Raw genomic sequence first — 27,500 nt, 5'->3', positions numbered from 1 at the left:
TAGAGATCACCACTGTCTCAGTCATACATGACCCCTGACCTCTACTCCTCCTCTGTTAATTACAACCTCATAGACCTGTAGAGATCACCACTGTCTCAGTCAGACATGACCCCTGACCTCTACTCCTCCTCTGTTAATTACAACCTCATAGACCTGTAGAGATCACCACTGTCTCAGTCATACATGACCCCTGACCTCCACTCCTCCTCTGTTAATTACCACCTCATAGACCTGTAGAGATCACCACTGTCTCAGTCATACATGACCCCTGACCTCCACTCCTCCTCTGTTAATTACAACCTCATAGACCTGTAGAGATCACCACTGTCTCAGTCAGACATGACCCCTGACCTCTACTCCTCCTCTGTTAATTACAACCTCATAGACCTGTAGAGATCACCACTGTCTCAGTCATACATGACCCCTGACCTCTACTCCTCCTCTGTTAATTACAACCTCATAGACCTGTAGAGATCACCACTGTCTCAGTCATACATGACCCCTGACCTCTACTCCTCCTCTGTTAATTACAACCTCATAGACCTGTAGAGATCACCACTGTCTCAGTCAGACATGACCCCTGACCTCTACTCCTCCTCTGTTAATTACAACCTCATAGACCTGTAGAGATCACCACTGTCTCAGTCAGACATGACCCCTGACCTCTACTCCTCCTCTGTTAATTACCACCTCATAGACCTGTAGAGATCACCACTGTCTCAGTCAGACATGACCCCTGACCTCTACTCCTCCTCTGTTAATTACAACCTCATAGACCTGTAGAGATCACCACTGTCTCAGTCATACATGACCCCTGACCTCCACTCCTCCTCCTCTGTTAATTACAACCTCATAGACCTGTAGAGATCACCACTGTCTCAGTCATACATGACCCCTGACCTCCACCCCTCCTCCTCTGTTAATTACAACCTCATAGACCTGTAGAGATCACCACTGTCTCAGTCATACATGACCCCTGACCTCCACTCCTCCTCCTCTGTTAATTACAACCTCATAGACCTGTAGAGATCACCACTGTCTCAGTCATACATGACCCCTGACCTCTACTCCTCCTCCTCTGTTAATTACAACCTCATAGACCTGTAGAGATCACCACTGTCTCAGTCATACATGACCCCTGACCTCTACTCCTCCTCCTCTGTTAATTACAACCTCATAGACCTGTAGAGATCACCACTGTCTCAGTCATACATGACCCCTGACCTCCACTCCTCCTCTGTTAATTACAACCTCATAGACCTGTAGAGATCACCACTGTCTCAGTCATACATGACCCCTGACCTCTACTCCTCCTCTGTTGTTAATTACAACCTCATAGACCTGTAGAGATCACCACTGTCTCAGTCATACATGACCCCTGACCTCTACTCCTCCTCTGTTGTTAATTACAACCTCATAGACCTGTAGAGATCACCACTGTCTCAGTCATACATGACCCCTGACCTCTACTCCTCCTCTGTTAATTACAACCTCATAGACCTGTAGAGATCACCACTGTCTCAGTCATACATGACCCCTGACCTCTACTCCTCCTCTGTTAATTACCACCTCATAGACCTGTAGAGATCACCACTGTCTCAGTCATACATGACCCCTGACCTCTACTCCTCCTCTGTTAATTACAACCTCATAGACCTGTAGAGATCACCACTGTCTCAGTCATACATGACCCCTGACCTCTACTCCTCCTCTGTTAATTACCACCTCATAGACCTGTAGAGATCACCACTGTCTCAGTCAGACATGACCCCTGACCTCTACTCCTCCTCTGTTGTTAATTACAACCTCATAGACCTGTAGAGATCACCACTGTCTCAGTCATACATGACCCCTGACCTCTACTCCTCCTCCTCTGTTAATTACAACCTCATAGACCTGTAGAGATCACCACTGTCTCAGTCATACATGACCCCTGACCTCTACTCCTCCTCTGTTAATTACAACCTCATAGACCTGTAGAGATCACCACTGTCTCAGTCATACATGACCCCTGACCTCTACTCCTCCTCTGTTAATTACAACCTCATAGACCTGTAGAGATCACCACTGTCTCAGTCAGACATGACCCCTGACCTCTACTCCTCCTCTGTTAATTACAACCTCATAGACCTGTAGAGATCACCACTGTCTCAGTCATACATGACCCCTGACCTCTACTCCTCCTCCTCTGTTAATTACAACCTCATAGACCTGTAGAGATCACCACTGTCTCAGTCATACATGACCCCTGACCTCTACTCCTCCTCTGTTAATTACAACCTCATAGACCTGTAGAGATCACCACTGTCTCAGTCATACATGACCCCTGACCTCTACTCCTCCTCTGTTAATTACAACCTCATAGACCTGTAGAGATCACCACTGTCTCAGTCAGACATGACCCCTGACCTCTACTCCTCCTCTGTTAATTACAACCTCATAGACCTGTAGAGATCACCACTGTCTCAGTCAGACATGACCCCTGACCTCTACTCCTCCTCTGTTAATTACAACCTCATAGACCTGTAGAGATCACCACTGTCTCAGTCAGACATGACCCCTGACCTCTACTCCTCCTCTGTTAATTACAACCTCATAGACCTGTAGAGATCACCACTGTCTCAGTCATACATGACCCCTGACCTCCACTCCTCCTCTGTTAATTACAACCTCATAGACCTGTAGAGATCACCACTGTCTCAGTCATACATGACCCCTGACCTCTACTCCTCCTCTGTTGTTAATTACAACCTCATAGACCTGTAGAGATCACCACTGTCTCAGTCATACATGACCCCTGACCTCTACTCCTCCTCTGTTAATTACAACCTCATAGACCTGTAGAGATCACCACTGTCTCAGTCATACATGACCCCTGACCTCTACTCCTCCTCTGTTGTTAATTACAACCTCATAGACCTGTAGAGATCACCACTGTCTCAGTCATACATGACCCCTGACCTCCACTCCTCCTCCTCTGTTAATTACAACCTCATAGACCTGTAGAGATCACCACTGTCTCAGTCATACATGACCCCTGACCTCTACTCCTCCTCTGTTGTTAATTACAACCTCATAGACCTGTAGAGATCACCACTGTCTCAGTCATACATGACCCCTGACCTCTACTCCTCCTCTGTTGTTAATTACAACCTCATAGACCTGTAGAGATCACCACTGTCTCAGTCATACATGACCCCTGACCTCTACTCCTCCTCTGTTGTTAATTACAACCTCATAGACCTGTAGAGATCACCACTGTCTCAGTCATACATGACCCCTGACCTCTACTCCTCCTCTGTTAATTACAACCTCATAGACCTGTAGAGATCACCACTGTCTCAGTCATACATGACCCCTGACCTCTACTCCTCCTCTGTTAATTACAACCTCATAGACCTGTAGAGATCACCACTGTCTCAGTCATACATGACCCCTGACCTCTACTCCTCCTCTGTTAATTACAACCTCATAGACCTGTAGAGATCACCACTGTCTCAGTCATACATGACCCCTGACCTCTACTCCTCCTCTGTTAATTACAACCTCATAGACCTGTAGAGATCACCACTGTCTCAGTCATACATGACCCCTGACCTCTACTCCTCCTCTGTTAATTACAACCTCATAGACCTGTAGAGATCACCACTGTCTCAGTCATACATGACCCCTGACCTCTACTCCTCCTCTGTGTTAATTACAACCTCATAGACCTGTAGAGATCACCACTGTCTCAGTCATACATGACCCCTGACCTCTACTCCTCCTCCTCTGTTAATTACAACCTCATAGACCTGTAGAGATCACCACTGTCTCAGTCATACATGACCCCTGACCTCTACTCCTCCTCTGTTAATTACAACCTCATAGACCTGTAGAGATCACCACTGTCTCAGTCATACATGACCCCTGACCTCTACTCCTCCTCCTCTGTTAATTACAACCTCATAGACCTGTAGAGATCACCACTGTCTCAGTCATACATGACCCCTGACCTCTACTCCTCCTCTGTTGTTAATTACAACCTCATAGACCTGTAGAGATCACCACTGTCTCAGTCATACATGACCCCTGACCTCTACTCCTCCTCTGTGTTAATTACAACCTCATAGACCTGTAGAGATCACCACTGTCTCAGTCATACATGACCCCTGACCTCTACTCCTCCTCTGTTAATTACAACCTCATAGACCTGTAGAGATCACCACTGTCTCAGTCATACATGACCCCTGACCTCTACTCCTCCTCTGTTAATTACAACCTCATAGACCTGTAGAGATCACCACTGTCTCAGTCATACATGACCCCTGACCTCTACTCCTCCTCCTCTGTTAATTACAACCTCATAGACCTGTAGAGATCACCACTGTCTCAGTCATACATGACCCCTGACCTCTACTCCTCCTCTGTTAATTACAACCTCATAGACCTGTAGAGATCACCACTGTCTCAGTCATACATGACCCCTGACCTCTACTCCTCCTCCTCTGTTAATTACAACCTCATAGACCTGTAGAGATCACCACTGTCTCAGTCATACATGACCCCTGACCTCTACTCCTCCTCTGTTAATTACAACCTCATAGACCTGTAGAGATCACCACTGTCTCAGTCATACATGACCCCTGACCTCTACTCCTCCTCTGTTAATTACAACCTCATAGACCTGTAGAGATCACCACTGTCTCAGTCATACATGACCCCTGACCTCTACTCCTCCTCTGTTAATTACAACCTCATAGACCTGTAGAGATCACCACTGTCTCAGTCATACATGACCCCTGACCTCTACTCCTCCTCTGTTAATTACAACCTCATAGACCTGTAGAGATCACCACTGTCTCAGTCATACATGACCCCTGACCTCTACTCCTCCTCTGTTAATTACAACCTCATAGACCTGTAGAGATCACCACTGTCTCAGTCATACATGACCCCTGACCTCTACTCCTCCTCTGTTAATTACAACCTCATAGACCTGTAGAGATCACCACTGTCTCAGTCATACATGACCCCTGACCTCTACTCCTCCTCTGTTAATTACAACCTCATAGACCTGTAGAGATCACCACTGTCTCAGTCATACATGACCCCTGACCTCTACTCCTCCTCTGTTAATTACAACCTCATAGACCTGTAGAGATCACCACTGTCTCAGTCATACATGACCCCTGACCTCTACTCCTCCTCTGTTAATTACAACCTCATAGACCTGTAGAGATCACCACTGTCTCAGTCATACATGACCCCTGACCTCTACTCCTCCTCTGTTAATTACAACCTCATAGACCTGTAGAGATCACCACTGTCTCAGTCATACATGACCCCTGACCTCTACTCCTCCTCTGTTAATTACAACCTCATAGACCTGTAGAGATCACCACTGTCTCAGTCATACATGACCCCTGACCTCTACTCCTCCTCTGTTAATTACAACCTCATAGACCTGTAGAGATCACCACTGTCTCAGTCATACATGACCCCTGACCTCTACTCCTCCTCTGTTAATTACAACCTCATAGACCTGTAGAGATCACCACTGTCTCAGTCATACATGACCCCTGACCTCTACTCCTCCTCTGTTAATTACAACCTCATAGACCTGTAGAGATCACCACTGTCTCAGTCATACATGACCCCTGACCTCTACTCCTCCTCTGTTAATTACAACCTCATAGACCTGTAGAGATCACCACTGTCTCAGTCATACATGACCCCTGACCTCTACTCCTCCTCTGTTAATTACAACCTCATAGACCTGTAGAGATCACCACTGTCTCAGTCATACATGACCCCTGACCTCTACTCCTCCTCTGTTAATTACAACCTCATAGACCTGTAGAGATCACCACTGTCTCAGTCATACATGACCCCTGACCTCTACTCCTCCTCTGTTAATTACAACCTCATAGACCTGTAGAGATCACCACTGTCTCAGTCATACATGACCCCTGACCTCTACTCCTCCTCTGTTAATTACAACCTCATAGACCTGTAGAGATCACCACTGTCTCAGTCATACATGACCCCTGACCTCTACTCCTCCTCTGTTAATTACAACCTCATAGACCTGTAGAGATCACCACTGTCTCAGTCATACATGACCCCTGACCTCTACTCCTCCTCTGTTAATTACAACCTCATAGACCTGTAGAGATCACCACTGTCTCAGTCATACATGACCCCTGACCTCTACTCCTCCTCTGTTAATTACAACCTCATAGACCTGTAGAGATCACCACTGTCTCAGTCATACATGACCCCTGACCTCTACTCCTCCTCTGTTAATTACAACCTCATAGACCTGTAGAGATCACCACTGTCTCAGTCATACATGACCCCTGACCTCTACTCCTCCTCTGTTAATTACAACCTCATAGACCTGTAGAGATCACCACTGTCTCAGTCATACATGACCCCTGACCTCTACTCCTCCTCTGTTAATTACAACCTCATAGACCTGTAGAGATCACCACTGTCTCAGTCATACATGACCCCTGACCTCTACTCCTCCTCTGTTAATTACAACCTCATAGACCTGTAGAGATCACCACTGTCTCAGTCATACATGACCCCTGACCTCTACTCCTCCTCTGTTAATTACAACCTCATAGACCTGTAGAGATCACCACTGTCTCAGTCATACATGACCCCTGACCTCTACTCCTCCTCTGTTAATTACAACCTCATAGACCTGTAGAGATCACCACTGTCTCAGTCATACATGACCCCTGACCTCTACTCCTCCTCTGTTAATTACAACCTCATAGACCTGTAGAGATCACCACTGTCTCAGTCATACATGACCCCTGACCTCTACTCCTCCTCTGTTAATTACAACCTCATAGACCTGTAGAGATCACCACTGTCTCAGTCATACATGACCCCTGACCTCTACTCCTCCTCTGTTAATTACAACCTCATAGACCTGTAGAGATCACCACTGTCTCAGTCATACATGACCCCTGACCTCTACTCCTCCTCTGTTAATTACAACCTCATAGACCTGTAGAGATCACCACTGTCTCAGTCATACATGACCCCTGACCTCTACTCCTCCTCTGTTAATTACAACCTCATAGACCTGTAGAGATCACCACTGTCTCAGTCATACATGACCCCTGACCTCTACTCCTCCTCTGTTAATTACAACCTCATAGACCTGTAGAGATCACCACTGTCTCAGTCATACATGACCCCTGACCTCTACTCCTCCTCTGTTAATTACAACCTCATAGACCTGTAGAGATCACCACTGTCTCAGTCATACATGACCCCTGACCTCTACTCCTCCTCTGTTAATTACAACCTCATAGACCTGTAGAGATCACCACTGTCTCAGTCATACATGACCCCTGACCTCTACTCCTCCTCTGTTAATTACAACCTCATAGACCTGTAGAGATCACCACTGTCTCAGTCATACATGACCCCTGACCTCTACTCCTCCTCTGTTAATTACAACCTCATAGACCTGTAGAGATCACCACTGTCTCAGTCATACATGACCCCTGACCTCTACTCCTCCTCTGTTAATTACAACCTCATAGACCTGTAGAGATCACCACTGTCTCAGTCATACATGACCCCTGACCTCTACTCCTCCTCTGTTAATTACAACCTCATAGACCTGTAGAGATCACCACTGTCTCAGTCATACATGACCCCTGACCTCTACTCCTCCTCTGTTAATTACAACCTCATAGACCTGTAGAGATCACCACTGTCTCAGTCATACATGACCCCTGACCTCTACTCCTCCTCTGTTAATTACAACCTCATAGACCTGTAGAGATCACCACTGTCTCAGTCATACATGACCCCTGACCTCTACTCCTCCTCTGTTAATTACAACCTCATAGACCTGTAGAGATCACCACTGTCTCAGTCATACATGACCCCTGACCTCTACTCCTCCTCTGTTAATTACAACCTCATAGACCTGTAGAGATCACCACTGTCTCAGTCATACATGACCCCTGACCTCTACTCCTCCTCTGTTAATTACAACCTCATAGACCTGTAGAGATCACCACTGTCTCAGTCATACATGACCCCTGACCTCTACTCCTCCTCTGTTAATTACAACCTCATAGACCTGTAGAGATCACCACTGTCTCAGTCATACATGACCCCTGACCTCTACTCCTCCTCTGTTAATTACAACCTCATAGACCTGTAGAGATCACCACTGTCTCAGTCATACATGACCCCTGACCTCTACTCCTCCTCTGTTAATTACAACCTCATAGACCTGTAGAGATCACCACTGTCTCAGTCATACATGACCCCTGACCTCTACTCCTCCTCTGTTAATTACAACCTCATAGACCTGTAGAGATCACCACTGTCTCAGTCATACATGACCCCTGACCTCTACTCCTCCTCTGTTAATTACAACCTCATAGACCTGTAGAGATCACCACTGTCTCAGTCATACATGACCCCTGACCTCTACTCCTCCTCTGTTAATTACAACCTCATAGACCTGTAGAGATCACCACTGTCTCAGTCATACATGACCCCTGACCTCTACTCCTCCTCTGTTAATTACAACCTCATAGACCTGTAGAGATCACCACTGTCTCAGTCATACATGACCCCTGACCTCTACTCCTCCTCTGTTAATTACAACCTCATAGACCTGTAGAGATCACCACTGTCTCAGTCATACATGACCCCTGACCTCTACTCCTCCTCTGTTAATTACAACCTCATAGACCTGTAGAGATCACCACTGTCTCAGTCATACATGACCCCTGACCTCTACTCCTCCTCTGTTAATTACAACCTCATAGACCTGTAGAGATCACCACTGTCTCAGTCATACATGACCCCTGACCTCTACTCCTCCTCTGTTAATTACAACCTCATAGACCTGTAGAGATCACCACTGTCTCAGTCATACATGACCCCTGACCTCTACTCCTCCTCTGTTAATTACAACCTCATAGACCTGTAGAGATCACCACTGTCTCAGTCATACATGACCCCTGACCTCTACTCCTCCTCTGTTAATTACAACCTCATAGACCTGTAGAGATCACCACTGTCTCAGTCATACATGACCCCTGACCTCTACTCCTCCTCTGTTAATTACAACCTCATAGACCTGTAGAGATCACCACTGTCTCAGTCATACATGACCCCTGACCTCTACTCCTCCTCTGTTAATTACAACCTCATAGACCTGTAGAGATCACCACTGTCTCAGTCATACATGACCCCTGACCTCTACTCCTCCTCTGTTAATTACAACCTCATAGACCTGTAGAGATCACCACTGTCTCAGTCATACATGACCCCTGACCTCTACTCCTCCTCTGTTAATTACAACCTCATAGACCTGTAGAGATCACCACTGTCTCAGTCATACATGACCCCTGACCTCTACTCCTCCTCTGTTAATTACAACCTCATAGACCTGTAGAGATCACCACTGTCTCAGTCATACATGACCCCTGACCTCTACTCCTCCTCTGTTAATTACAACCTCATAGACCTGTAGAGATCACCACTGTCTCAGTCATACATGACCCCTGACCTCTACTCCTCCTCTGTTAATTACAACCTCATAGACCTGTAGAGATCACCACTGTCTCAGTCATACATGACCCCTGACCTCTACTCCTCCTCTGTTAATTACAACCTCATAGACCTGTAGAGATCACCACTGTCTCAGTCATACATGACCCCTGACCTCTACTCCTCCTCTGTTAATTACAACCTCATAGACCTGTAGAGATCACCACTGTCTCAGTCATACATGACCCCTGACCTCTACTCCTCCTCTGTTAATTACAACCTCATAGACCTGTAGAGATCACCACTGTCTCAGTCATACATGACCCCTGACCTCTACTCCTCCTCTGTTAATTACAACCTCATAGACCTGTAGAGATCACCACTGTCTCAGTCATACATGACCCCTGACCTCTACTCCTCCTCTGTTAATTACAACCTCATAGACCTGTAGAGATCACCACTGTCTCAGTCATACATGACCCCTGACCTCTACTCCTCCTCTGTTAATTACAACCTCATAGACCTGTAGAGATCACCACTGTCTCAGTCATACATGACCCCTGACCTCTACTCCTCCTCTGTTAATTACAACCTCATAGACCTGTAGAGATCACCACTGTCTCAGTCATACATGACCCCTGACCTCTACTCCTCCTCTGTTAATTACAACCTCATAGACCTGTAGAGATCACCACTGTCTCAGTCATACATGACCCCTGACCTCTACTCCTCCTCTGTTAATTACAACCTCATAGACCTGTAGAGATCACCACTGTCTCAGTCATACATGACCCCTGACCTCTACTCCTCCTCTGTTAATTACAACCTCATAGACCTGTAGAGATCACCACTGTCTCAGTCATACATGACCCCTGACCTCTACTCCTCCTCTGTTAATTACAACCTCATAGACCTGTAGAGATCACCACTGTCTCAGTCATACATGACCCCTGACCTCTACTCCTCCTCTGTTAATTACAACCTCATAGACCTGTAGAGATCACCACTGTCTCAGTCATACATGACCCCTGACCTCTACTCCTCCTCTGTTAATTACAACCTCATAGACCTGTAGAGATCACCACTGTCTCAGTCATACATGACCCCTGACCTCTACTCCTCCTCTGTTAATTACAACCTCATAGACCTGTAGAGATCACCACTGTCTCAGTCATACATGACCCCTGACCTCTACTCCTCCTCTGTTAATTACAACCTCATAGACCTGTAGAGATCACCACTGTCTCAGTCATACATGACCCCTGACCTCTACTCCTCCTCTGTTAATTACAACCTCATAGACCTGTAGAGATCACCACTGTCTCAGTCATACATGACCCCTGACCTCTACTCCTCCTCTGTTAATTACAACCTCATAGACCTGTAGAGATCACCACTGTCTCAGTCATACATGACCCCTGACCTCTACTCCTCCTCTGTTAATTACAACCTCATAGACCTGTAGAGATCACCACTGTCTCAGTCATACATGACCCCTGACCTCTACTCCTCCTCTGTTAATTACAACCTCATAGACCTGTAGAGATCACCACTGTCTCAGTCATACATGACCCCTGACCTCTACTCCTCCTCTGTTAATTACAACCTCATAGACCTGTAGAGATCACCACTGTCTCAGTCATACATGACCCCTGACCTCTACTCCTCCTCTGTTAATTACAACCTCATAGACCTGTAGAGATCACCACTGTCTCAGTCATACATGACCCCTGACCTCTACTCCTCCTCTGTTAATTACAACCTCATAGACCTGTAGAGATCACCACTGTCTCAGTCATACATGACCCCTGACCTCTACTCCTCCTCTGTTAATTACAACCTCATAGACCTGTAGAGATCACCACTGTCTCAGTCATACATGACCCCTGACCTCTACTCCTCCTCTGTTAATTACAACCTCATAGACCTGTAGAGATCACCACTGTCTCAGTCATACATGACCCCTGACCTCTACTCCTCCTCTGTTAATTACAACCTCATAGACCTGTAGAGATCACCACTGTCTCAGTCATACATGACCCCTGACCTCTACTCCTCCTCTGTTAATTACAACCTCATAGACCTGTAGAGATCACCACTGTCTCAGTCATACATGACCCCTGACCTCTACTCCTCCTCTGTTAATTACAACCTCATAGACCTGTAGAGATCACCACTGTCTCAGTCATACATGACCCCTGACCTCTACTCCTCCTCTGTTAATTACAACCTCATAGACCTGTAGAGATCACCACTGTCTCAGTCATACATGACCCCTGACCTCTACTCCTCCTCTGTTAATTACAACCTCATAGACCTGTAGAGATCACCACTGTCTCAGTCATACATGACCCCTGACCTCTACTCCTCCTCTGTTAATTACAACCTCATAGACCTGTAGAGATCACCACTGTCTCAGTCATACATGACCCCTGACCTCTACTCCTCCTCTGTTAATTACAACCTCATAGACCTGTAGAGATCACCACTGTCTCAGTCATACATGACCCCTGACCTCTACTCCTCCTCTGTTAATTACAACCTCATAGACCTGTAGAGATCACCACTGTCTCAGTCATACATGACCCCTGACCTCTACTCCTCCTCTGTTAATTACAACCTCATAGACCTGTAGAGATCACCACTGTCTCAGTCATACATGACCCCTGACCTCTACTCCTCCTCTGTTAATTACAACCTCATAGACCTGTAGAGATCACCACTGTCTCAGTCATACATGACCCCTGACCTCTACTCCTCCTCTGTTAATTACAACCTCATAGACCTGTAGAGATCACCACTGTCTCAGTCATACATGACCCCTGACCTCTACTCCTCCTCTGTTAATTACAACCTCATAGACCTGTAGAGATCACCACTGTCTCAGTCATACATGACCCCTGACCTCTACTCCTCCTCTGTTAATTACAACCTCATAGACCTGTAGAGATCACCACTGTCTCAGTCATACATGACCCCTGACCTCTACTCCTCCTCTGTTAATTACAACCTCATAGACCTGTAGAGATCACCACTGTCTCAGTCATACATGACCCCTGACCTCTACTCCTCCTCTGTTAATTACAACCTCATAGACCTGTAGAGATCACCACTGTCTCAGTCATACATGACCCCTGACCTCTACTCCTCCTCTGTTAATTACAACCTCATAGACCTGTAGAGATCACCACTGTCTCAGTCATACATGACCCCTGACCTCTACTCCTCCTCTGTTAATTACAACCTCATAGACCTGTAGAGATCACCACTGTCTCAGTCATACATGACCCCTGACCTCTACTCCTCCTCTGTTAATTACAACCTCATAGACCTGTAGAGATCACCACTGTCTCAGTCATACATGACCCCTGACCTCTACTCCTCCTCTGTTAATTACAACCTCATAGACCTGTAGAGATCACCACTGTCTCAGTCATACATGACCCCTGACCTCTACTCCTCCTCTGTTAATTACAACCTCATAGACCTGTAGAGATCACCACTGTCTCAGTCATACATGACCCCTGACCTCTACTCCTCCTCTGTTAATTACAACCTCATAGACCTGTAGAGATCACCACTGTCTCAGTCATACATGACCCCTGACCTCTACTCCTCCTCTGTTAATTACAACCTCATAGACCTGTAGAGATCACCACTGTCTCAGTCATACATGACCCCTGACCTCTACTCCTCCTCTGTTAATTACAACCTCATAGACCTGTAGAGATCACCACTGTCTCAGTCATACATGACCCCTGACCTCTACTCCTCCTCTGTTAATTACAACCTCATAGACCTGTAGAGATCACCACTGTCTCAGTCATACATGACCCCTGACCTCTACTCCTCCTCTGTTAATTACAACCTCATAGACCTGTAGAGATCACCACTGTCTCAGTCATACATGACCCCTGACCTCTACTCCTCCTCTGTTAATTACAACCTCATAGACCTGTAGAGATCACCACTGTCTCAGTCATACATGACCCCTGACCTCTACTCCTCCTCTGTTAATTACAACCTCATAGACCTGTAGAGATCACCACTGTCTCAGTCATACATGACCCCTGACCTCTACTCCTCCTCTGTTAATTACAACCTCATAGACCTGTAGAGATCACCACTGTCTCAGTCATACATGACCCCTGACCTCTACTCCTCCTCTGTTAATTACAACCTCATAGACCTGTAGAGATCACCACTGTCTCAGTCATACATGACCCCTGACCTCTACTCCTCCTCTGTTAATTACAACCTCATAGACCTGTAGAGATCACCACTGTCTCAGTCATACATGACCCCTGACCTCTACTCCTCCTCTGTTAATTACAACCTCATAGACCTGTAGAGATCACCACTGTCTCAGTCATACATGACCCCTGACCTCTACTCCTCCTCTGTTAATTACAACCTCATAGACCTGTAGAGATCACCACTGTCTCAGTCATACATGACCCCTGACCTCTACTCCTCCTCTGTTAATTACAACCTCATAGACCTGTAGAGATCACCACTGTCTCAGTCATACATGACCCCTGACCTCTACTCCTCCTCTGTTAATTACAACCTCATAGACCTGTAGAGATCACCACTGTCTCAGTCATACATGACCCCTGACCTCTACTCCTCCTCTGTTAATTACAACCTCATAGACCTGTAGAGATCACCACTGTCTCAGTCATACATGACCCCTGACCTCTACTCCTCCTCTGTTAATTACAACCTCATAGACCTGTAGAGATCACCACTGTCTCAGTCATACATGACCCCTGACCTCTACTCCTCCTCTGTTAATTACAACCTCATAGACCTGTAGAGATCACCACTGTCTCAGTCATACATGACCCCTGACCTCTACTCCTCCTCTGTTAATTACAACCTCATAGACCTGTAGAGATCACCACTGTCTCAGTCATACATGACCCCTGACCTCTACTCCTCCTCTGTTAATTACAACCTCATAGACCTGTAGAGATCACCACTGTCTCAGTCATACATGACCCCTGACCTCTACTCCTCCTCTGTTAATTACAACCTCATAGACCTGTAGAGATCACCACTGTCTCAGTCATACATGACCCCTGACCTCTACTCCTCCTCTGTTAATTACAACCTCATAGACCTGTAGAGATCACCACTGTCTCAGTCATACATGACCCCTGACCTCTACTCCTCCTCTGTTAATTACAACCTCATAGACCTGTAGAGATCACCACTGTCTCAGTCATACATGACCCCTGACCTCTACTCCTCCTCTGTTAATTACAACCTCATAGACCTGTAGAGATCACCACTGTCTCAGTCATACATGACCCCTGACCTCTACTCCTCCTCTGTTAATTACAACCTCATAGACCTGTAGAGATCACCACTGTCTCAGTCATACATGACCCCTGACCTCTACTCCTCCTCTGTTAATTACAACCTCATAGACCTGTAGAGATCACCACTGTCTCAGTCATACATGACCCCTGACCTCTACTCCTCCTCTGTTAATTACAACCTCATAGACCTGTAGAGATCACCACTGTCTCAGTCATACATGACCCCTGACCTCTACTCCTCCTCTGTTAATTACAACCTCATAGACCTGTAGAGATCACCACTGTCTCAGTCATACATGACCCCTGACCTCTACTCCTCCTCTGTTAATTACCACCTCATAGACCTGTAGAGATCACCACTGTCTCAGTCATACATGACCCCTGACCTCCACTCCTCCTCTGTTAATTACAACCTCATAGACCTGTAGAGATCACCACTGTCTCAGTCATACATGACCCCTGACCTCTACTCTTCCTCTGTTAATTACCACCTCATAGACCTGTAGAGATCACCACTGTCTCAGTCATACATGACCCCTGACCTCTACTCCTCCTCTGTTAATTACAACCTCATAGACCTGTAGAGATCACCACTGTCTCAGTCATACATGACCCCTGACCTCTACTCCTCCTCTGTTAATTACAACCTCATAGACCTGTAGAGATCACCACTGTCTCAGTCATACATGACCCCTGACCTCTACTCCTCCTCTGTTAATTACAACCTCATAGACCTGTAGAGATCACCACTGTCTCAGTCAGACATGACCCCTGACCTCTACTCCTCCTCTGTTAATTACAACCTCATAGACCTGTAGAGATCACCACTGTCTCAGTCAGACATGACCCCTGACCTCTACTCCTCCTCTGTTAATTACAACCTCATAGACCTGTAGAGATCACCACTGTCTCAGTCAGACATGACCCCTGACCTCTACTCCTCCTCTGTTAATTACAACCTCATAGACCTGTAGAGATCACCACTGTCTCAGTCATACATGACCCCTGACCTCTACTCCTCCTCTGTTAATTACAACCTCATAGACCTGTAGAGATCACCACTGTCTCAGTCAGACATGACCCCTGACCTCTACTCCTCCTCCTCTGTTAATTACAACCTCATAGACCTGTTATGTTATTCTACTGTTCTATGTTATTATGCTGATGTTCTGTTATTCTACTGTTCTACGTTCTACTGATGTTCTATGTCATTCTACTGATGTCCTGTCATTCTACTGATGTCCTGTTATTCTACTGATGTCCTGTTATTCTACTGTTCTACGTTCTACTGATGTTCTATGTCATTCTACTGATGTCCTGTTATTCTACTGTTCTACATTCTACTGATGTTCTATGTTGTTCTCCGTTCTCCAGGACCTGAGCTTCAACCAGCTGACTGAGATCCCCCGAGACCTGGAGAACTCCAAGAACATGCTGGTGCTCAACCTCAGCCACAACAGGTAGAACCTCTTATAATATGTTATAACAGGTGGCATACAGGCCTTATAACCTCACCCACAACAGGTAGAACCTCTTATAATATGTTATAACAGGTGGCATACAGGCCTTATAACCTCAGCCACAACAGGTAGAACCTCTTATAATATGTTATAACAGGTGGCATACAGGCCTTATAACCTCAGCCACAACAGGTAGAACCTCTTATAATATGTTATAACAGGTGGCATACAGGCCTTATAACCTCAGCCACAACAGGTAGAACCTCTTATAATATGTTATAACAGGTGGCATACAGGCCTTATAACCTCAGCCACAACAGGTAGAACCTCTTATAATATGTTATAACAGGTGGCATACAGGCCTTATAACCTCAGCCACAACAGGTAGAACCTCTTATAATATGTTATAACAGGTGGCATACAGGCCTTATAACCTCAGCCACAACAGGTAGAACCTCTTATAATATGTTATAACAGGTGGCATACAGACCTTATAACCTCAGCCACAACAGGTAGAACCTCTTATAATATGTTATAACAGGTGACTAACAGGCCTTATAACCTCTAATAGCAGGTGGCATACAGGCCTTATAACCTCTAATAACAGGTGGCATACAGGCCTTATAACCTCTAATAGCAGGTGGCATACAGGCCTTATAACCTAAGCTATAACAGGATATATATATACAGTGACTCCGGAAAGTATTCAGACCCTTGACTTTCTCTGTATTTTGTTACGTTACAGCCTTATACTAAAATTGATTAAATATTATAATTTTTTAAAATCTTACACACAATAACCTATAATGACAAAGTGAATACAGGTGTTTAGAAATGTTTGCAAATGTATGTAAAATAAAAACAGAAATACCTTATTTCCATCAGTATTCAGACCCTTTGCTGTTTCCACATTGAGTTCAGGTGCTTCCTGTTTCCGTTGATCATCCTTGATGTTTCTACAACTGGATTCTCTGGTCTGATGAAACCAAGATTGAACTCTTTGGCCTGAATGCCAAGCGTCACGTCTGGAGGAAACCTGGCACCATCCCTACGGTGAAGCATGGTGGTGGCAGCATCATGCTGTGGGGATGTTTTTCAGCGGCAGGGATTGGGAGACTAGTCAGGATCAAGAGAAAGATGAACGCAGCAAAGTACAGAGAGATCCTTGATGAAAACCTGCTCCAGAGCGCTCAGGATCTCAGACTGGGGTGAAGGTTCATCTTCCAACAGGACAATGACCCTAAGCACACAGCCAAGACACCGCAGGAGTGGCTTTGGGAGAAGTCACTGAATGTCTTTGAGTGGCCCAGCCAGAGCCCGGACTTGAACCCAATCGAACATCTCTGGAGAGACCTGAAAATAGCTGTGCAGCGACGCTCCCCATCCAACCTGACAGAGCTTGAGAGGATCTGCAGAGAAGAATGGGAGAAACTCCCTAAATACAGGTGTGCCAAGCTTGTAGCATCAAACCCAGGAAGACTCGAGGCTGTAATCGCTGCCAAAGGTGCTTCAACAAAGTACTGATTGAAGGGTCTGAATACTTATGAAAATACGATATTTCAGTGTTTTATTTGTGTAAGTTAGCAAACATTTATAAAAAACAGTTTTTACTTTGTCATTATGGGCTATTGTGTGTAGATTGATTAAGGGGAAAAAACTATTTAATTCGTTTTAGAATAAGGCTGTAATGTAAAAAAAAAAAGTCAAGGGGTCTGAATACTTTCCGAATGCCCTGTATCGTAGATTATTCTCCTGACCCAGTTCTCTCAGCATCGATACCACCCACCCCCAACTAGTTGTTCATCAACCTGCCTTATAACCTAATACTGACCCTCCTCCTCCTCCTCCCAGCATCGATACCATCCACCCCCAACTAGTTGTTCATCAACCTGCCTTATAACCTAATACTGACCCTCCTCCTCCTCTCAGCATCGATACCATCCACCCCCAACTAGTTGTTCATCAACCTGCCTTATAACCTAATACTGACCCTCATCCTCCTCTCAGCATCGATACCACCCACCCCCAACTAGTTGTTCATCAACCTGCCTTATAACCTAATACTGACCCTCCTCCTCCTCTCAGCATCGATACCATCCACCCCCAACTAGTTGTTCATCAACCTGCCTTATAACGTAATACTGACCCTCATCCTCCTCTCAGCATCGATACCACCCACCCCCAACTAGTTGTTCATCAACCTGCCTTATAACCTAATACTGACCCTCCTCCTCCTCTCAGCATCGATACCATCCACCCCCAACTAGTTGTTCATCAACCTGCCTTATAACCTAATACTGACCCTCATCCTCCTCTCAGCATCGATACCACCCACCCCCAACTAGTTGTTCATCAACCTGCCTTATAACCTAATACTGACCCTCCTCCTCCTCTCAGCATCGATACCATCCACCCCCAACTAGTTGTTCATCAACCAGCCTTATAACCTAATACCGACCCTCCTCCTCCTCTCAGCATCGATGCCACCCACCCCCAACTAGTTGTTCATCAACCAGCCTTATAACCTAATACCGACCCTCCTCCTCCTCTCAGCATTAACCTGCCTTATAACCTAATACTGACCCTCATCCTCCTCCTCCTCCCAGCATCGATACCATCCACCCCCAACTAGTTGTTCATCAACCTGCCTTATAACCTAATACTGACCCTCCTCCTCCTCTCAGCATCGATGCCACCCACCCCCAACTAGTTGTTCATCAACCTGCCTTATAACCTAATACTGACCCTCCTCCTCCTCCTCTCAGCATCGATACCATCCACCCCCAACTAGTTGTTCATCAACCTGCCTTATAACCTAATACTGACCCTCCTCCTCCTCTCAGCATCGATGCCACCCACCCCCAACTAGTTGTTCATCAACCAGCCTTATAACCTAATACTGACCCTCCTCCTCCTCCCAGCATCGATACCACCCACCCCCAACTAGTTGTTCATCAACTTGCCTTATAACCTAATACTGACCCTCCTCCTCCTCCTCTCAGCATTAACCTGCCTTATAACCTAATACTGACCCTCATCCTCCTCTCAGCATCGATACCACCCACCCCCAACTAGTTGTTCATCAACCTGCCTTATAACCTAATACTGACCCTCCTCCTCCTCTCAGCATCGATACCATCCACCCCCAACTAGTTGTTCATCAACCAGCCTTATAACCTAATACCGACCCTCCTCCTCCTCTCAGCATCGATGCCACCCACCCCCAACTAGTTGTTCATCAACCAGCCTTATAACCTAATACCGACCCTCCTCCTCCTCTCAGCATTAACCTGCCTTATAACCTAATACTGACCCTCATCCTCCTCCTCCTCCCAGCATCGATACCATCCACCCCCAACTAGTTGTTCATCAACCTGCCTTATAACCTAATACTGACCCTCCTCCTCCTCTCAGCATCGATGCCACCCACCCCCAACTAGTTGTTCATCAACCTGCCTTATAACCTAATACTGACCCTCCTCCTCCTCCTCTCAGCATCGATACCATCCACCCCCAACTAGTTGTTCATCAACCTGCCTTATAACCTAATACTGACCCTCCTCCTCCTCTCAGCATCGATGCCACCCACCCCCAACTAGTTGTTCATCAACCTGCCTTATAACCTAATACTGACCCTCCTCCTCCTCCTCCTCTCAGCATCGATGCCATCCACCCCCAACTAGTTGTTCATCAACCAGCCTTATAACCTAATACTGACCCTCCTCCTCCTCCCAGCATCGATACCACCCACCCCCAACTAGTTGTTCATCAACTTGCCTTATAACCTAATACTGACCCTCCTCCTCCTCCTCTCAGCATTAACCTGCCTTATAACCTAATACTGACCCTCCTCCTCCTCTCAGCATCGATACCATCCACCCCCAACTAGTTGTTCATCAACCAGCCTTATAACCTAATACCGACCCTCCTCCTCCTCTCAGCATCGATGCCACCCACCCCCAACTAGTTGTTCATCAACCAGCCTTATAACCTAATACCGACCCTCCTCCTCCTCTCAGCATTAACCTGCCTTATAACCTAATACTGACCCTCATCCTCCTCCTCTCAGCATCGATACCATCCACCCCCAACTAGTTGTTCATCAACCTGCCTTATAACCTAATACTGACCCTCCTCCTCCTCTCAGCATCGATGCCACCCACCCCCAACTAGTTGTTCATCAACCTGCCTTATAACCTAATACTGACCCTCCTCCTCCTCTCAGCATCGATACCATCCACCCCAACTAGTTGTTCATCAACCTGCCTTATAACATAATACTGACCCTCCTCCTCCTCCCAGCATCGATACCACCCACCCCCAACTAGTTGTTCATCAACCTGCCTTATAACCTAATACTGACCCTCCTCCTCCTCCTCTCAGCATTAACCTGCCTTATAACCTAATACTGACCCTCCTCCTCCTCTCAGCATCGATGCCACCCACCCCCAACCAGTTGTTCATCAACCTGCCTTATAACCTAATACTGACCCTCCTCCTCCTCCTCCCAGCATCGATAACATCCCCAACTAGTTGTTCATCAACCTGCCTTATAACCTAATACTGACCCTCCTCCTCCTCCTCCCAGCATCGATAACATCCCCAACTAGTTGTTCATCAACCTGCCTTATAACCTAATACTGACCCTCCTCCTCCTCTTCTCAGCATCGATAACATCCCCAACTAGTTGTTCATCAACCTGCCTTATAACCTAATACTGACCCTCCTCCTCCTCTCAGCATCGATACCATCCACCCCCAACTAGTTGTTCATCAACCAGCCTTATAACCTAATACCGACCCTCCTCCTCCTCTCAGCATCGATGCCACCCACCCCCAACTAGTTGTTCATCAACCAGCCTTATAACCTAATACCGACCCTCCTCCTCCTCTCAGCATTAACCTGCCTTATAACCTAATACTGACCCTCATCCTCCTCCTCCTCCCAGCATCGATACCATCCACCCCCAACTAGTTGTTCATCAACCTGCCTTATAACCTAATACTGACCCTCCTCCTCCTCTCAGCATCGATGCCACCCACCCCCAACTAGTTGTTCATCAACCTGCCTTATAACCTAATACTGACCCTCCTCCTCCTCCTCTCAGCATCGATACCATCCACCCCCAACTAGTTGTTCATCAACCTGCCTTATAACCTAATACTGACCCTCCTCCTCCTCTCAGCATCGATGCCACCCACCCCCAACTAGTTGTTCATCAACCTGCCTTATAACCTAATACTGACCCTCCTCCTCCTCCTCCTCTCAGCATCGATGCCATCCACCCCCAACTAGTTGTTCATCAACCAGCCTTATAACCTAATACTGACCCTCCTCCTCCTCCCAGCATCGATACCACCCACCCCCAACTAGTTGTTCATCAACTTGCCTTATAACCTAATACTGACCCTCCTCCTCCTCCTCTCAGCATTAACCTGCCTTATAACCTAATACTGACCCTCATCCTCCTCTCAGCATCGATACCACCCACCCCCAACTAGTTGTTCATCAACCTGCCTTATAACCTAATACTGACCCTCCTCCTCCTCTCAGCATCGATACCATCCACCCCCAACTAGTTGTTCATCAACCAGCCTTATAACCTAATACCGACCCTCCTCCTCCTCTCAGCATCGATGCCACCCACCCCCAACTAGTTGTTCATCAACCAGCCTTATAACCTAATACCGACCCTCCTCCTCCTCTCAGCATTAACCTGCCTTATAACCTAATACTGACCCTCATCCTCCTCCTCCTCCCAGCATCGATACCATCCACCCCCAACTAGTTGTTCATCAACCTGCCTTATAACCTAATACTGACCCTCCTCCTCCTCTCAGCATCGATGCCACCCACCCCCAACTAGTTGTTCATCAACCTGCCTTATAACCTAATACTGACCCTCCTCCTCCTCCTCTCAGCATCGATACCATCCACCCCCAACTAGTTGTTCATCAACCTGCCTTATAACCTAATACTGACCCTCCTCCTCCTCTCAGCATCGATGCCACCCACCCCCAACTAGTTGTTCATCAACCTGCCTTATAACCTAATACTGACCCTCCTCCTCCTCCTCCTCTCAGCATCGATGCCATCCACCCCCAACTAGTTGTTCATCAACCAGCCTTATAACCTAATACTGACCCTCCTCCTCCTCCCAGCATCGATACCACCCACCCCCAACTAGTTGTTCATCAACTTGCCTTATAACCTAATACTGACCCTCCTCCTCCTCCTCTCAGCATTAACCTGCCTTATAACCTAATACTGACCCTCCTCCTCCTCTCAGCATCGATACCATCCACCCCCAACTAGTTGTTCATCAACCAGCCTTATAACCTAATACCGACCCTCCTCCTCCTCTCAGCATCGATGCCACCCACCCCCAACTAGTTGTTCATCAACCAGCCTTATAACCTAATACCGACCCTCCTCCTCCTCTCAGCATTAACCTGCCTTATAACCTAATACTGACCCTCATCCTCCTCCTCTCAGCATCGATACCATCCACCCCCAACTAGTTGTTCATCAACCTGCCTTATAACCTAATACTGACCCTCCTCCTCCTCTCAGCATCGATGCCACCCACCCCCAACTAGTTGTTCATCAACCTGCCTTATAACCTAATACTGACCCTCCTCCTCCTCTCAGCATCGATACCATCCACCCCAACTAGTTGTTCATCAACCTGCCTTATAACCTAATACTGACCCTCCTCCTCCTCTCAGCATCGATGCCACCCACCCCCAACCAGTTGTTCATCAACCTGCCTTATAACCTAATACTGACCCTCCTCCTCCTCCTCCCAGCATCGATAACATCCCCAACTAGTTGTTCATCAACCTGCCTTATAACCTAATACTGACCCTCCTCCTCCTCCTCCCAGCATCGATAACATCCCCAACTAGTTGTTCATCAACCTGCCTTATAACCTAATACTGACCCTCCTCCTCCTCCTCTCAGCATCGATAACATCCCCAACTAGTTGTTCATCAACCTGCCTTATAACCTAATACTGACCCTCCTCCTCCTCCTCCCCCCAGCATCGATAACATCCCCAACCAGTTGTTCATCAACCTGACTGACCTGCTGTACCTGGACCTGAGTGACAACAAGCTGGACAGCCTCCCCCCTCAGATGAGACGCCTCGTCCACCTCCAGACCCTCATCCTGAACAACAATCCCCTGATGCACGCCCAGCTACGGTACGACGCTTTATAACACATTATAACCCCCTGATGCACACCCAGCTATGATATGGTGCTTTATAACACCTTAATACACATTATAACCCCCTGATGCACACCCAGCTATGATATGGTGCTTTATAACACCTTAATACACATTATAACCCCCTGATGCACACCCAGCTATAATATGGTGCTTTATAACACCTTAATACACATTATAACCCCCTGATGCACGCCCAGCTATAATATGGTGCTTTATAACACCTTAATACACATTATAACCCTCTGATGCACGCCCAGCTATAATATGGTGATTTATAACACCTTAATACACATTATAGCCCCCTGATGCACGCCCAGCTATAATATGGTGCTTTATAACACCTTAATACACATTATAACCCTCTGATGCACGCCCAGCTATAATATGGTGCTTTATAACACCTTAATACACATTATAGCCCCCTGATGCACGCCCAGCTATAATATGGTGCTTTATAACACCTTAATACACATTATAACCCTCTGATGCACGCCCAGCTATAATATGGTGCTTTATAACACCTTAATACCCATTATAACCCCTTGATGCACGCCCAGCTATGATATGGTGCTTTATAACACCTTAATACACATTTTAACCCCCTGATGCACACCCAGCTATAATATGGTGCTTTATAACACCTTAATACACATTATAGCCCCCTGATGCACGCCCAGCTATAATATGGTGCTTTATAACACCTTAATACACATTATAACCCCCTGATGCACGCCCAGCTATAATATGAAGGTTTAACACCTTAATACACATTATAACCCCCTGATGCACGCCCAGCTATAATATGGTGCTTTATAACACCTTAATACACATTATAACCCTCTGATGCACGCCCAGCTATAATATGGAGGTTTAACACCTTAATACACATTATAACCCCCTGATGCACACCCAGCTATAATATGAAGGTTTAACACCTTAATACACATTATAACCCCCTGATGCACGCCCAGCTATAATATGGTGCTTTATAACACCTTAATACACATTATAACCCCCTGATGCACGCCCAGCTATGATATGGTGCTTTATAACACCTTAATACACATTATAACCCCCTGATGCACACCCAGCTATAATATGGAGGTTTAACACCTTAATACATATTATAACCCCCTGATGCACGCCCAGCTATAATATGGTGCTTTATAACACCTTAATACACATTATAACCCCCTGATGCACGCCCAGCTATGATATGGTGCTTTATACCACCTTAATACACATTATAACCCCCTGATGCACGCCCAGCTATAATATGGTGCTTTATAACACCTTAATACACATTATAACTCCCTGATGCACGCCCAGCTATAATATGGAGGTTTAACACCTTAATACACATTATAACCCCCTGATGCACGCCCAGCTATAATATGGTGCTTTATAACACCTTAATACACATTATAACCCCCTGATGCACGCCCAGCTATAATATGGAGGTTTATAACACCTTAATACACATTATAACCCCCTGATGCACGCCCAGCTATAATATGGTGCTTTATAACACCTTAATACACATTATAACCCCCTGATGCACACCCAGCTATAATATGGTGCTTTATAACACCTTAATACACATTATAACCCCCTGATGCACACCCAGCTATGATATTGTGCTTTATAACACCTTAATACACATTATAATTCCCTGATGCACGCCCAGCTATAATATGGTGCTTTAACACCTTAATACACATTATAACCCCCTGATGCACACCCAGCTATGATATGGTGCTTTATAACACCTTAATACACATTATAACCCCCTGATGCACGCCCAGCTATAATATGGTGCTTTATAACACCTTAATACACATTATAACCCCCTGATGCACGCCCAGCTATAATATGGTGCTTTATAACACCTTAATACACATTATAACTCCCTGATGCACGCCCAGCTATAATATGGTGCTTTATACCACCTTAATACACATTATAACCCCCTGATGCACACCCAGCTATAATATGAAGGTTTAACACCTTAATACACATTATAACCCCCTGATGCACGCCCAGCTATAATATGGTGCTTTATAACACCTTAATACACATTATAACCCCCTGATGCACGCCCAGCTATGATATGGTGCTTTATAACACCTTAATACACATTATAACCCCCTGATGCACACCCAGCTATAATATGGAGGTTTAACACCTTAATACACATTATAACCCCCTGATGCACGCCCAGCTATAATATGGTGCTTTATAACACCTTAATACACATTATAACCCCCTGATGCACGCCCAGCTATGATATGGTGCTTTATACCACCTTAATACACATTATAACTCCCTGATGCACGCCCAGCTATAATATGGAGGTTTAACACCTTAATACACATTATAACCCCCTGATGCACGCCCAGCTATAATATGGTGCTTTATAACACCTTAATACACATTATAACCCCCTGATGCACGCCCAGCTATAATATGGAGGTTTATAACACCTTAATACACATTATAACCCCCTGATGCACGCCCAGCTATAATATGGTGCTTTATAACACCTTAATACACATTATAACCCCCTGATGCACACCCAGCTATAATATGGTGCTTTATAACACCTTAATACACATTATAACCCCCTGATGCACACCCAGCTATGATATTGTGCTTTATAACACCTTAATACACATTATAATTCCCTGATGCACGCCCAGCTATAATATGGTGCTTTAACACCTTAATACACATTATAACCCCCTGATGCACACCCAGCTATGATATGGTGCTTTATAACACCTTAATACACATTATAACCCCCTGATGCACGCCCAGCTATAATATGGTGCTTTATAACACCTTAATACACAATATAACCCCCTGATGCACGCCCAGCTATAATATGGAGGTTTAACACCTTAATACACATTATAACCCCCTGATGCACGCCCAGCTATAATATGGTGCTTTATAACACCTTAATACACATTATAACTCCCTGATGCACGCCCAGCTATAATATGGTGCTTTATACCACCTTAATACACATTATAACCCCCTGATGCACGCCCAGCTATAATATGGTGCTTTATACCACCTTAATACACATTATAACTCCCTGATGCACGCCCAGCTATAACATGGTGCTTTATACCACCTTAATACACATTATAGCCCCCTGATGCACACCCAGCTATAATATGGTGCTTTATAACACCTTAATACACATTATAACCCCCTGATGCACGCCCAGCTGTGATATGGTGCTTTATAACACCTTAATACACATTATAACCCCCTGATGCATGCACAGCTACGGTACGAAGCCTTCTAAGTCCTTAATAAGCCTTAAGTCCTCCTGTGTGTGAGCAGCCAGCTGCCAGCCATGGTGGCCCTCCAGACTCTCCACCTGAGGAGCACCCAGAGAACCCAGAGCAACATGCCTACCAGTCTGGAGGGACTGGGGCACCTGGCAGGTAACACACACACACACCTGGCAGGTAACACACACACACACACCTGGCAGGTAACACACACCTGGCAGGTAACACACACACACACACCTGGCAGGTAACACACACACACACACCTGGCAGGTAACACACACACACACACCTGGCAGGTAACACACACACACACACCTGGCAGGTAACACACACACACACACACCTGGCAGGTAACACACACACACACACACCTGGCAGGTAACACACACACACACACACCTGGCAGGTAACACACACACACACACACCTGGCAGGTAACACACACACACACACACCTGGCAGGTAACACACACACACACACACACACACACCTGGCAGGTAACACACACACACACACACACACACACACACACACACACACCTGGCAGGTAACACACACACACACACACACACACACACACACACACACCTGGCAGGTAACACACACACCTGGCAGGTAACACACACACACACACACACACACACAC

The 27,500-nt window shown here is 46.1% G+C and overlaps 1 protein-coding gene across 2 annotated transcripts in view; it reads left to right on the top strand.

Annotated features, from left to right (window-relative positions):
- Window positions 1-27,500, top strand: part of flii (FLII actin remodeling protein) — a 100,536-nt gene that overhangs the window by 9,896 nt on the left and 63,140 nt on the right. For both annotated transcript variants that reach the window (XM_055896556.1, XM_055896565.1), the window contains 3 exons: window positions 16,227-16,312; window positions 23,356-23,517; window positions 26,900-27,003. In XM_055896556.1, the coding sequence (XP_055752531.1) occupies window positions 16,227-16,312; window positions 23,356-23,517; window positions 26,900-27,003 (352 nt within the window). The remainder of the gene's footprint in view (window positions 1-16,226; window positions 16,313-23,355; window positions 23,518-26,899; window positions 27,004-27,500) is intronic.

Source organism: Salvelinus fontinalis, chromosome 2 (assembly GCF_029448725.1).
Source record: "Salvelinus fontinalis isolate EN_2023a chromosome 2, ASM2944872v1, whole genome shotgun sequence".
Lineage (NCBI taxonomy): Eukaryota > Metazoa > Chordata > Actinopteri > Salmoniformes > Salmonidae > Salvelinus > Salvelinus fontinalis.
The sequence above is the reverse complement of the archived record's forward strand: the minus strand, read 5'-3'. Positions and strand labels throughout refer to the sequence as shown.